The sequence below is a fragment of the Vulpes lagopus genome, chromosome 12, assembly GCF_018345385.1.
Source record: "Vulpes lagopus strain Blue_001 chromosome 12, ASM1834538v1, whole genome shotgun sequence".
NCBI lineage: Eukaryota > Metazoa > Chordata > Mammalia > Carnivora > Canidae > Vulpes > Vulpes lagopus.
Window position 1 is genome coordinate 1,340,823 of NC_054835.1, and position 12,861 is coordinate 1,353,683.

The window sequence follows — 12,861 nt, forward strand, 5'->3', positions numbered from 1 at the left end:
GAGATCACAACCTGAGCCGACAACAACAGTCAGATGCTTAATTGATTGTACCATCTACGTGCTCCATCCTTATTGCCCCTCTGGAACAGTCTTTTCCCAGGAACCTACATGGCTAACTACCTCACCTCTTTCATTTCAAGTTTAGAAGCTACGTTCTTAATGAGGCCTACATTAACCACCTTCTATAAAATTGCAATCTGCCCTTGTCCTCTCACCCTGACCTTTCTAATCCCTTTAACTGTATTATTTTACATCCATAACAATTATCAATTATACTATATAATTTTTATTATGTTTATCGTTTATTATACTTTCTCTCTTTTCTGAAACATAAGTTCTCTGAGGGCAAGCATTTTACTCATGTATGCCAAGAACCAAAACATGGCCTGGCACTTAGTACATGCTTGTCAGTATTTGCTCAATGAATGAATGAATGAATGAATGAATGGAGGTGGATAGGCTAAGTTTCTCAAGGAAATCACTGTGTCCTAAATATTCAATAGTGCAAAGCATAGAGCAGGTATAAAATAATACTTGATTGATTCATCTAAGATGTGTGGGTCACGAGGTATGCAGTGATAATCAAATAGAATTCTGTAAAAAAAAAATAAATAAATAAAAATAAAAATAGAATTCTGTTTCTGTCAAACACTTAAAGTAATTTATTGTACTTATATGCCTATCTCCCCTAATAGACTGTGGGCTCTGTGAAGGAGGGTTAGGCAGGGACCCTAACCATGATGAATGTTCAATAAAATTGAATGATTGAATATATGAAATTCTTAGCAGGACTTATTAAAATTGATATTCTGCTACAGCAGTATTATTTTAATGAATACAAATACTTAGAAATCTCAATATGTAGTATCTGATGAATTCTTAAAATAGTAACAATATTAGTTATTTTCAGAAGAAAATATAATGCTCTCCAACAAAAAGTTTTCCAAGAGTTGTCCAAACTCATTTTTTAAGAGTCAAAATTATTTGATAGAGTATTAACATTAAGTCTTTCAAAGTAAATATTACCAAATCCTGCTCACCAGTAAAAACACTTTTTATGAACCTACCTTTACCTCCACTTAGTGGTTTCAAGTAGAGTGCCAAATCCTCAACACATTTCTTTGCAACCTCATAGTGTTTGTTCTCACCTAGATTACTTAACTTTATTGACTGATGATCTGGTACCTAAAAAAAAAAAAAAGAAAAATTGAGGAAATACATTCATCCAGCTCATGGAACTGTTACTTACATATTTGATAATAATCTTGGTGAGTATAAAATTATAATACAGAGACAATACATCAAAGTACTTTAAGTAAAATTAAAGCCGAACACCTAGCCAAACTGCTTTCCAAGAACCAAGTTTATCATACTTAATAGCAGGGGCTCCAATGTAGTAATAAATGGAAAAAGCAGCAGGTAGTTAATAATATTCTATAATGTTAATGTCTTAAGATTGATAACTATGCTATAATTTTGACAGATGTTAACATTAAGGGAAGCTACAGAAAATTATACAGGTTCTCTGTGCGCTACTTTTTACAAGTTAAAGTATTTTAAAATAAATAGGAAAAAAAGTACTTAGCACCTTCTCACTATGTAATTCATTTACTGTATTTATCGATAATGGTTTGTCTCCTTTTGGTAGAACAAGACAGTATTTTTTATTTAAGTAGGCTCCATGCTGGGCTTCCAATGTGGGCCTTGAACTCACAACTATGAGATTAGGACCTGCGCTGAGATCAAAAGTCATATGCTCAACTGACTGAGCGACCCAGGTGCCCCAAGATGTACTATTCTTAAAGAAAGGTCAACATTTGGGCATAAACTATAGCTCTGCCACTTCTATGAGTGACCTTGAGTAAATCATTTAACTGCTCCAACTCATGGTTTTCCTCCCTGAAAAATGGAGACGAAAATCCCTATTTCATATTGCCATTATGAGAATTCAATTTAATCCAACAAATATTTGTATTTATGGAGTGCTTAACATGTTCCAAACACAGTTTTGGGTATTGGGCATCTATCAGTGCACAAAACAGGCACAACTGCTTGCCCCTTGTAGAGCTTGCAATCTCGTGAAGAGAGAATGGAGCTAATATATTAAAAAACATAATAAATAAATAGGTAGTATGATAGACACAGCAAGGATGGGGGCGGTATTGGGAAAGTCGGAGAGTAGTTACAGTTTTAGCAGGGGGTCATCAGGACAGGCTACCTTGGGAATCATGACATTTGAATAAAGACTTGAGAGAGGAGAGGTAATAAACATTCTACACAGAGATAAGAGTCGCAACAAAATCCCTCAGGTGAGAACATGTATGGCATATTTAACAACTGGCTATGAAGCAATATAGCTTAAGCAGAAAGTCTGAATCCAGTAGTAGCAGGTGGGGCCAGGTTTTAAAGGTAATAGAAGGGACGCCTGGGTGGCTCTGCAGTTGAGCGTCTGCCTTCAGCTCAGGTCATGATCCTGGGGTCCTGGGATCTGGTCCCACATCAGGCTCCATGGATGGAGCCTGCTTCTCCCTTTGCCTGTGTCTCTGCCTCTCTCTCTCTCTCTGTGTCTCTTATGAATAAATAAAATATTAAAAATAAATAGATAAAGGTAATAGAGATCTCACTGTATGGGCCTGCAGGCTATTAAGGACCATTTGAGAGGACATTTATAAAACCACAAAACATAATACCTGGCCTATATAGCAGATGCTAAATAAACGGCAGATAGCTAGTATTATCAGAGTCTACCATATTTTATTGTATCTAAGATGCCACTGTCTGCAAAAGGCACTGCTATTTTATGTGCCATTAAGAAAAACTCCTGCCAATTATGACATACAACTGATTATAGATGCACCTTGATTTCAGAGTGTCTAACTGGATTATGAGCATTGAAAAGAATTTTTTTTTAAAAGATTTTATTTATTCATGACAGACAGAGAGGGAGAGAGAGGCAGAGACACAGGCAGAGGGAGAAGCAAGCTCCATGCAGGGAGCCCGACGCAGGACTCGATCCAGGGTCTCCAGGATCCGGCCCCGGGGTGAAGGCCGCACTAAACCGCTGAGCCACCGGGGTTGCTCAGAAATGTGTTTTAAAAGAAAAACTTGGGGCAGCCCCGGTGGCGCAGCGGTTTAGTGCCGCCTGCAGCCAAGGGTATGATCCTGGAGACCCAGGATCGAGTCCCACATCGGGCTCCCCACATGGAGCCTACTTCTCCCTCTGCCTGTCTGTGTCTCTGCCACTCTCTCTCTCTATGAAAAAATAAATAAATATTTTTAAAAAAATAAATAAATAACTTGAAATAACAGGATACTAAAAGAATGTAATATTTTTAATTTGTTGAATTTTCTAAGTAATGATTAATCAGAAAAGTCCTTATTTTCTTACTTTAATATACAGGACATGATGTACAGAATTTCATCTTCTTTCTCACTTGTAAAATGTGGATAATAACTATCTAAAGAGCTACAGTAAGAATTAGTACTAATAGATCTTGAATACTTACTATCATACCTAACATAAAGCAAACTCTCATTGAATGGAAATTATTGTAAGTATAGGGTTTTGGTCTGATCCAGTAAAATGATTATAAACAAGAAATATTAACTTTATAACACGTGAACATAAAAAAACAGTGTAGAATTTATTATTGATACTCTGGAAATTGGTTTTCTATATATATGTCCCTAAATAGACCTTATGTTCTTTTTTTTTTTTTTTTTAAAGATTTTATTTATTTATTCATGAGAGACACAGAGAGAGAGAGGCAGAGACACAGGCAGAGGGAGAAGCAGGCTCCATGCAGGGAGCCCGACATGGGACTTGATCCCAGGTCTCCAGGATCACACCCCAGGCTGCTGGTGGCGCCAAACCGCTGCGCCACCGGGGCTGCTCTAGACCTTATGTTCTTATTTGTAATATTATCCTAAAAGTCAAGTGAAGTTAAAAACCTGCATTTGGTCCTAGCTGGTTGATATCTAGCCAAAGCTTAGATTATATTTCTTTTCATATCACCTAATGAATAAATGCTTATATATGCTTATTTTAAAATGTTCCTTATCCATCAAGTCACTTATATATGTTGACCAGTGCACTGAACACAAAGAAATACATAACTATAATGGGATTTATGGTTTTGCATAAGGATTTATAACATTATCTAGAGAAAATCTTTTGCAGAATACAATCATGATATCAGGGACACTGAATATTTTTGATGTTTCAAGTATCACTAGACACATTTGTACCCCTTAATAAACAAAATTCCATAATTATTAAATATACCAAATTAGTACAATCTTGAAAGCTTACCTGGGCTCCCACTAACTGGAGGAGTGCAAAGTTGACAGGAAGGACATCAATGTCTGTGTTGATGGCAGTCTGGTCAAAAGGACAAGCTTTTCGGTGAAGTTTATTCAAGCAGGTCTTGCAAACAGTGTGTGAACAACCTAAACTGATGGGTTTGTGCACATTCTCATCAAATTCATTATAGCAGATTGGACAGGACAGAAATTCTGTCCATTGAGCTGCCTGCACAGGCATTGTAGAAGCTGGATGCTCGGGTTAGCAGTCTAGCAGATCATTATTTTGCTGTGTAGTGTTTTGTAAGCTGGAAATGGACAAAAGTAAGAATTAACCACATATTCATCATTCACCTTTTAAGAGTTAACTGCTTAAGTCAACCATCACAGTTTCAAAATCTAAAACACCCTGAATAATTTCATATGCTTTGGATGTCCTTTTCTTTAAATCTATTTGCTGAATTTGTTAAATTTCTAAAATTTTCTCCAGAAACAACATCTGCATAGTGTCCTTTTTTAAAAAAAATATTTTATTTTATTTATTTATTCATGAGCGACAGAGAGAGAGAGACAGAGGGAGAGAGGCAGAGACACAGGCCTAGGGAGAAGCAGGCTCCATGCAGGGAGCCTGATGTGGGACTTGATCCCCCGTCTCCAGGATCATGCCCTGGGATGAAGGTGGCGCTAAACCGCTGCGCCACCCAGGCTGCCCCATAGTGTCCTTTTCAACTAACCATATTTATATTGGTTGGTCAAATAATAGTCAGCTACCAAAGCTTTTATATATTTTTCTTGATGACCACATCAAATATTAACTTTCCATGTTTCATTTTTAGGAATAGAAATTACTTTGGATTCTGAGTTTTTGGATAGCTACCACCCTTAAACACATTAAGAAATGGCCTAAGAGTTATTGGACTTTGAAAACTATTAATCCAAAGAATATCATAGTGAGTAAAGCATGAAGAAACAGCCACTTGAATGACCAAGTTAGTCAAAGATATGTTCAGCTTGGCAGCTTCACAAAAGAGGAAATCTCTGGTGAAGATCTGACTAAATGGCTAACAAAGGTACTGAAAACCAAAGTATGTGAGATGATGGTAGAGCAGTTTGTCCAAAAATGGAAAAAAAAAATGCTAACCTTAAAATACAGAAATACAGTGCCAAAATAAAAAAAAAAAATTTGTCTTACAAATCACGTATATCTTAGTGAGATAGATATATAGATACACAACCCAAAACTGTCCAATGACAGGTCCAATGAGCAAGATATAGAAGAATAAAGCAATATTCTCATCTAATAATTCTAAGCAGGAAAAAAAGCAAAATATAAATTTTTATCTTTATATATGATTAAAAGGCATATGAGAAAAATGATAGAATTCTTTTTCCTAGGATTAAAATGTTCATTCTATGATTTTTAATAAAATAAAATTTTTAGTGCCAAAACTGTACTGTACTCTAATTTAAAATCTTGATACCTAACTTTAACACTCTACATTTCACAAATTTTTCATATCTTCCAATTCAAAGCGTTACATAAGTCTGACAAAGGCTCTCTGGTGAACAGAAATCTAGGTATTTAGGGCAATTAAACAGCCAATACTTTATTTCATAAGAATGTTTACCAACCCAAATATCTTAATTCTACAGAAATAAGATGTTTAAAACTATAGTCAGATTAAGACAGAAAAGTATATAACTGATTCTCCAATATCTCTACATCCAAATGAAGAATTATGTTAGCCTTTATTTTGCTTTTATGTTCACAAAAACTAAGGTTTCAAAAAACGTCTTGGTAAATGAATCACAGGGCTTGTTATATAAAAAACGCCCCGTACAGGGATCCCTGGGTGGCGCAGCGGTTTAGCGCCTGCCTTTGGCCCAGGGCGCGATCCTGGAGACCCGGGATCGAATCCCACGTCAGGCTCCCGGTGCATGGAGCCTGCTTCTCCCTCTACCTGTGTCTCTGCCTCTCTCTCTCTCTCTCTCTCTCTCTGTAACTATCATAAATAATAAATAAATAAAACTTAAAAAAAACAAAACAAAACAAAAAAAAAAAAACGCCCCGTACAAATTTCTCCTCAGCTATATTGTAAAGTATCTAATATCGTTTTTTAAGTATTTAATATCTTTATTTTTAAACTAGCCAAAACTTGCAAATTATACTTATTTTATACCTTTTATCTGTACATTGCCACATCTACTAATGCCATCAATCTTAAACCTGGTTAGTCTGCTTTCAACTTTAGAGATAAACACTAAACAGGTGATCATTTCTTGAAACTATTTCACATTTAAAAATTTTCAGTTTTCTAGGCTGTAGAATAATGCAAAGAAAAGGCCTTTGAGGAAGAAGGCAGCATTTTATCTTAAATCTACTGAGAGTCCTAATTTAGTTAATAACCGGAACCAAAAAAGTATTGATCAAAACAAGGCACTGCATCTATTTTTTCATAATGGCCACCTGTTTGGAAATGCTAATTTTGTGGGTTAGGGTATCACAGCCACCAGGTAATAGGAAACTAGTTGCAAATACTCTTTCCTTATTTCTTTTTCCAAGATCACCCTCAAATGCTTTGCATTAGTAAATGAGTTGGGGGTGGGGGAAGCTGTTTAAGTTTGAACTAAACATAAAAATGCTATCTTTCCTATTTTCTTTCACCTGTTTTCTTTTTTCCTTCTTCTAAAGATTTTATTTAGGTATTTATGAGAGACACAGAGAGGCAGAGACATATGCAGAGGGAGAAGCAGGCTCCCCACGGGGAGCCCGATGTAGGACTTGATCCCAGGACCCCGGGATCATGACCCAAGCCAAAGGTAGACGCTCAACCACTAAGCCACCCAGGTACCCCTCATCTGTTAGTTTTCAAGTATTTCAAACTACTCCAGAATATACTTGACAGTTTTATGTTATAATATCCCACATGTGTTTTTAGGTTTGCAAACACCAGATACTGTAATATAATTAATATCGAGAAGTTTGATTTCTAATAGAAACTGAATCAATACCTTTTAAAAGAAGAAAAATTCTGCCAAAATTCGTAATTCTGCCAAATTCTCCTGTTATGTGTCAGAGTCTAATTTTCTGACAAGAAAAGTATATACTAGATTTTCCTTATTTAAGAAGACATAGGAAAAATTTGTTTTAAATGTTTTTTTTCAGTACCATTATCAATAAATTCTAGATTCCTCAGTGAAGACAAAATAAAATTTTATCTAAGACACAGAAGCAGCTTACATAGTCCACCAAAATGTTTAGTTCGTGATGGCAAAAGTGACTTTCATTTCTTCCTTTTTAAAAAATTTCTTCCTTTAAAAAAAAACAAAGACAAAAACTTTCATTTCTTTAAAAAAGGCATTTTGTGAATATTTACGCAGGAAGTATTTTTATAATCAAAAATGATAAATAACCTATTATCTTTATAATTTAACAAGCATCTAAATGAGCCATCACAAGCTAAGAATATATACTGATGTGTAAAACTTCTAGATTTACACTAATAATTCCATAATGACTTACTTGACGCTATGGAAGCCTAAATTGCTAATAACACTTACAGTTAATAGTCAAGTATCCAACCTGAAGATACCCCTAAAAAACATCTCAAACTGAGATAAAGTGGATTAAAAAGCCAAAACTTGGGGCACCAGGGTGGGTGGCTCAGTGGTTGAGCATCTGCCTTTGGCTCAGGTCGTGATCCCGGGATCCTGGGAATCTGTCCCGCATCAGGCTTCTCCTCACAGGGAGCCTGCTTCTCTCTCTGTGTGTCTCATGAATAAATAAAATCTTAAAATAAATAAATAAATAAAAATAAAAAGCCAAAACTCAAACAAAAAGCCCACAACTCTAAGTACATAAAAGCCTATTTAAGAAATACATTCCAATTAAATTACTTGTATTACCTAAGTAACTTTCAGTTACTAGTTAGTAAAATTGAAGGAGGATAACAAGATAAAGCAAAGAAGAAACACTACATTAGATGTGGGACTTTAAATACTTTTTTCCTCAAGTAATTTTTCAAGCTCCAACACATTCCCTTGTTATGAATACTAACTTGTAAAATAGGAAGAGTAATTAATAGACATCTCTCATATGATGCAAATTACACACTGTTTTATTAAGAGCAAACTGTACACCAGCTAAGCAGTTTCATTTTTTGTTATTAGTCCACCATGACATCACACAGCCAGTTCTGGACTACATCACCTGATTTTAAAGTGCCAGAATAAAGTCTATGCTCCTTTCACTATAATGAAAGTGTATAATGTATAATTTTAAAAAATCGAGTATTTTACAACTCTCTTCAGAAAAATGTAAACATTAAGGCTCAAGTCTATTAATTAAGGCATTGTTTTCATTTTAGTTCATCTATGTGAAGAATTTAAGCTACTGAAATGAAAAGTACTGAAAAGTACTTCTCAATTCAGAAACCTTACAAATAATTAGCTTTGGACTTCAAAAATTACACTTAAAACATCAGTAAAATTGAGACCTTAACCTATAAAACAAGCAAACAAAACCAATGGAAATAATCTGCAAACTCTAAAACTCAGCATTCAAACATACTAAAGGGATTGAAGGAAAAGAAATTGAAGTACAATTTTAAAGACTATTACAAGTGATTTTAGTATAAGTTAGGAAAGATATAGGACTTAAAGTTTTTTTCTTAAATCCACTCTGAGGCTGAACTCAGTTTTTAAATCAGTGTAAGAATTAACTTCTTGTGTCTTCTAGTATAACACTAATGGGATAATTTTCTATTTTAATTAGCATATCCAATAAAATTTTGCTTTAGTTATGACAAGACACGAACAATACTTATTGTTGAGACAGAACTTAAATTACTCACTTCTGCCTATCAAATAATGGCCACTGGATAACCAAAGTCTTTAGCCTTTTGATTATTCTGATTGCAAGATGATACACTGTCAGGAAATTTTTGGCTTTCATGTGTGTACTTTTATTCAGTGCTGTTTTAAACAGTGCTGTCTAATAGAAACACAATGTAAACCACAAGTAATTTAAAGTTTTCTAGTAGTAATATTAAAAAAGGAAAAAACAGATGAAATTAATTTTACCATAATTTAACCTAATTTACCCAAAATATCACTTCAACACGTTATCAATATAAAAAAAAATTATTGTGATAGCTTAAATTCTTTTTTTTTTTTTTTTTGTACTACATCTCTGAAACCTGGTGTGTATTTTATTTTACATTTATACCACATCTCAATTCACACTAGCCACATTTCAAGTGCTCAATTGCCACATATGGCGACTGGCTTGTATTGAACAGTGCAACTCCAAAGTACTTAACATTACAAAGTAATAGCCAAAACTAATTTTTTTTTTTTTAAGAATTTGAGGTGAAAGTCACAAATACAGTTAAGAACTTTTCATAAAACTCGAAAACTTGAAAAACATAAAGATGTAACTCAAAACTTACTAGACTGGATGCAAAACATTACTTTTAATTTTCAGCTAGCTTTATTTTACCACATGCTTCCTTTTTCCATAACTAGAAAGTGAAACTTCAATGCAGTCCAACCAAAACAATAAGTGCTTATCATAATAAGGCCTTGTTTATTTAGCATTCTAAGGTACTGCATACGGCACTGAAGTTCTATTTCTGAACACAAACTTTTGTGTTAAAGAATACATTCCCCCCAAAAAGAATTTCTGTTAGCTTTTTCAGACTGGAAGATATAGAAAATTACAAAAGCAGAAAGTGAATTAATGATAACGTATGAACAAAGGATATAAGTCATATATCAGGTCAATACAACAGTAATAACAGATCAGGAGTAACTCAAAGGATCCACTAATGAACATGACTGAAATGAAATCTTCAAAGAATAGGAGGCAATTTGAACTTTAACATCTGCTTTTCCCGAACATGTTTGGAATATATGCTTAACATTTTGTCCTCCTAGCAATTTTCCAAACTCTAAAATTTGGAAAACGTGAATCTCCAAATTAACAAAAATAGCAACATTAAAAATTTGACAGGATTTAATGGCCTCTCTATTCCTTCAAAAATTAAATGTGGAAGTAAACACGAGAAAGGGATGTTATACCAGTGGTGTAGCATCTTAGATAACTAAAAGGTAATAATGACACAATCCATGAACTTGTCTTAATGTCTGAAGAAGTCTTAACTAAATTTGTGTATTTGACTAAAAAGAGTGCACAGGCTAACTAAAACATTTGTTTCTTTGCTTTCGGATGAAATTCTATCAGACTAGTGAGTAATGTGTGCATTCTCAGGTTAATCAAAAGTTCCTATTGGAACTTACTATTTGACTAATACAAAAATGGAAAAAGGATTACTCAAGCACTTTATTTGGAATAAAAAGTCATTTTAATCACAGCAGTTTGGGCCGAAGTAGGAATTAAAAAGAAGGGGCCCTGGTAAGGAGAGAGTAGGAATTAAAAGGAAGGGCCTAGGTGGTCATTTAAAAATAAAACAGGCTGGGAATCACGAGATTAGATCTACTTTATGTCAGTGATTACTTGTGACTATTTTGGTGTCAAGGTTCTATCTACCGGTATCTTAAACTCCTCTGTGATTAGAGTGGAAATGACAGCTACTCTCATGTTCTCCCTCCCTGGAAGCTAAGGGCAGAGGAAAGTAGAGCTGCTTCTAAGAAACAAAGATGCTTTCTACCATTCTTCTAAGATGGTGGAAGAGTCTCCTTAAGAGGCTTCCCCAAGAAAGGAGAATGAAAGGGGGAGAGAAGAAAGCCATAGCAGAATTCCCTGGCCGCGTTTCATGCCACTGCTCCGTCACATTCACTGTGCAACCACTCTGGTCCGGCCATCTCCGTCCCAGGAGGTTAAGCCCTCCCAGGGCATTGTTTGGCCGCGCTCCCTATTTACCACTCAGATCGCCTCCACCATCCCTGCGCAGAGATCTCGAGAAGCCCCAGGACAGAAAGCCGAACAGCTCCGAGAGGGCTTGGTTTCGAGATCTCCTCCAAAACCCCTCCTGCCAAACTGGTGTAGAAAAGGGAGCGAGAACGCTGGCCTTTGCTTGGGTGGGTTCTTAGGGGTCAGAGGCTTCCCCTCGGCGGGTGTCGAAGGGAGGTGGCCATTTGCGCCGGGCGCTCGGTACCAGAGAGAGGGGCCTCCGCAGGCCCCGGACTACGGGCTCGTCCGAGTGTCAGGTGCGGCCCTCAATTCCCAACCCTCGGGTCACCGGCAACAGCACCAGGCCCCAGGCTGAGACCGGTCTCCCGCCCGACCGCCAGGGACTTAGGGACCCGAGCTAGGGCCCGAGCCGCATCGTGCCCGCCCCCGCCCTACCTGTGGGGGCCCGGGCGGGGTCGCTAAGGGCCGCTCCCGGGAGCCCCGCGACGGCGCGGCTCGGCGACGGAGGCGCCTCGTCTCGCCGGGGCAGAGCTCGGCGGCGGTTTCACGACCTCAAACTCCATCGGGAGCTATAGGGACAGCCCCGTTGGCGGCGGCGGAGGCCGCGACGGGGCCTCCTCCTCCTCCCTCCGCCTCCGCCTCCTCCTCCTCCTCCTCCTCCGCCTCCTCCTCCTCCTCTCCACGGAGGCGGTCCTGGAGGGAGCCCGACCTAGCTCTCGCGAGAAGATATTCCTCGTTTCACGCGAGATCACGCAGGACTGGGCGTTAGGGAGGTGGGAAGAAAGAGTAGTAGCCCCCGCCACCTAGACTGCGCATCAGCTTCCCTCTGGTCGAGCCTAACCACCCCCGTCACGTGACTGGGGAGCCCCGGAGCACTGTGGGAGGTGCTGTTAGGAGGCCTAAGCAAGCCGAAAGGGCTGATGGGAAACTCCCTGCACCTTCATCAGCGCCTTGAGCCAGCCTCCTAGACACTGGTGAGGGTGTCTGAATCCCCTCGTGAAAAAGTGGTCTCCATTGAGCATAATCTGATACATCTGTATTATAGCCTATGCACTCTCCCGTAATCAAATACTGACCTGTTCCCTCAATCCCTTCACGTACTTGCCAAGCAATTTCGCTATTAAAAAAAAAAAAAAAAAAAAAGCATTTGCTCGTCAGGCACTAGCACATAATCTCTATTGAAAACTGAACTCGGGCAGCCCCGATGACCCAGCGGTTTGGCGCCGCCTTCGGCCCAGGGTATGATCCGGGAGACACGGTATCGAGTCCCGCGTCGGGCTCCCTGCGTGGAGCCTGCTTCTCCCTCTGCCTCTCTCCCCCTGTGCCTGTCATGAATAAATAAATGAGTAAAATCTTTAAAAGAAAAATTGAACTCCTCAGAAGCTGGCAGGGATCAAAATTCAATTAGTATCAATAAATATTTGTTGAAGGATTTTTCACAGCAAACTGTAAGGCAGAAATTATGTTTTTATATATGACGAAACAGACTGGTAATAGAAATAAGGGAATCAGCACTTATGAACTACTTACCATGTGCTAGGGCCTCTGTTAAGTGACAAAAATTTCATTTTTTCCATTTATTTTAGTTTTATATTTCACTCATGAAAATAATCCTAAAAGGCCAATACTACTTACTCTGTTACTGAGAAACTGAAAAACACAGATTAAAAGAATAGCCATGAGTT

The 12,861-nt window shown here is 37.6% G+C and overlaps 1 protein-coding gene across 3 annotated transcripts in view; it reads right to left on the reverse strand.

Moving 5' to 3' along the window:
• The window catches only part of RC3H2 (ring finger and CCCH-type domains 2), a 51,557-nt gene extending 39,561 nt beyond the window's left edge, over positions 1-11,996 (reverse strand). Inside the window, exons 1-3 of one of the 3 annotated variants that reach the window (XM_041725543.1) lie at positions 11,612-11,996; positions 4,313-4,610; positions 1,068-1,185 (exon numbers count right to left, since the gene is read on the reverse strand). In XM_041725543.1, the coding sequence (XP_041581477.1) occupies positions 1,068-1,185; positions 4,313-4,543 (349 nt within the window). In that variant the 5' untranslated portion in view covers positions 4,544-4,610; positions 11,612-11,996. The remainder of the gene's footprint in view (positions 1-1,067; positions 1,186-4,312; positions 4,611-11,611) is intronic. The other 2 variants (XM_041725542.1, XM_041725544.1) reach the window with 2 other exon arrangements.
• Positions 11,997-12,861: the final 865 nt, after the last annotated feature.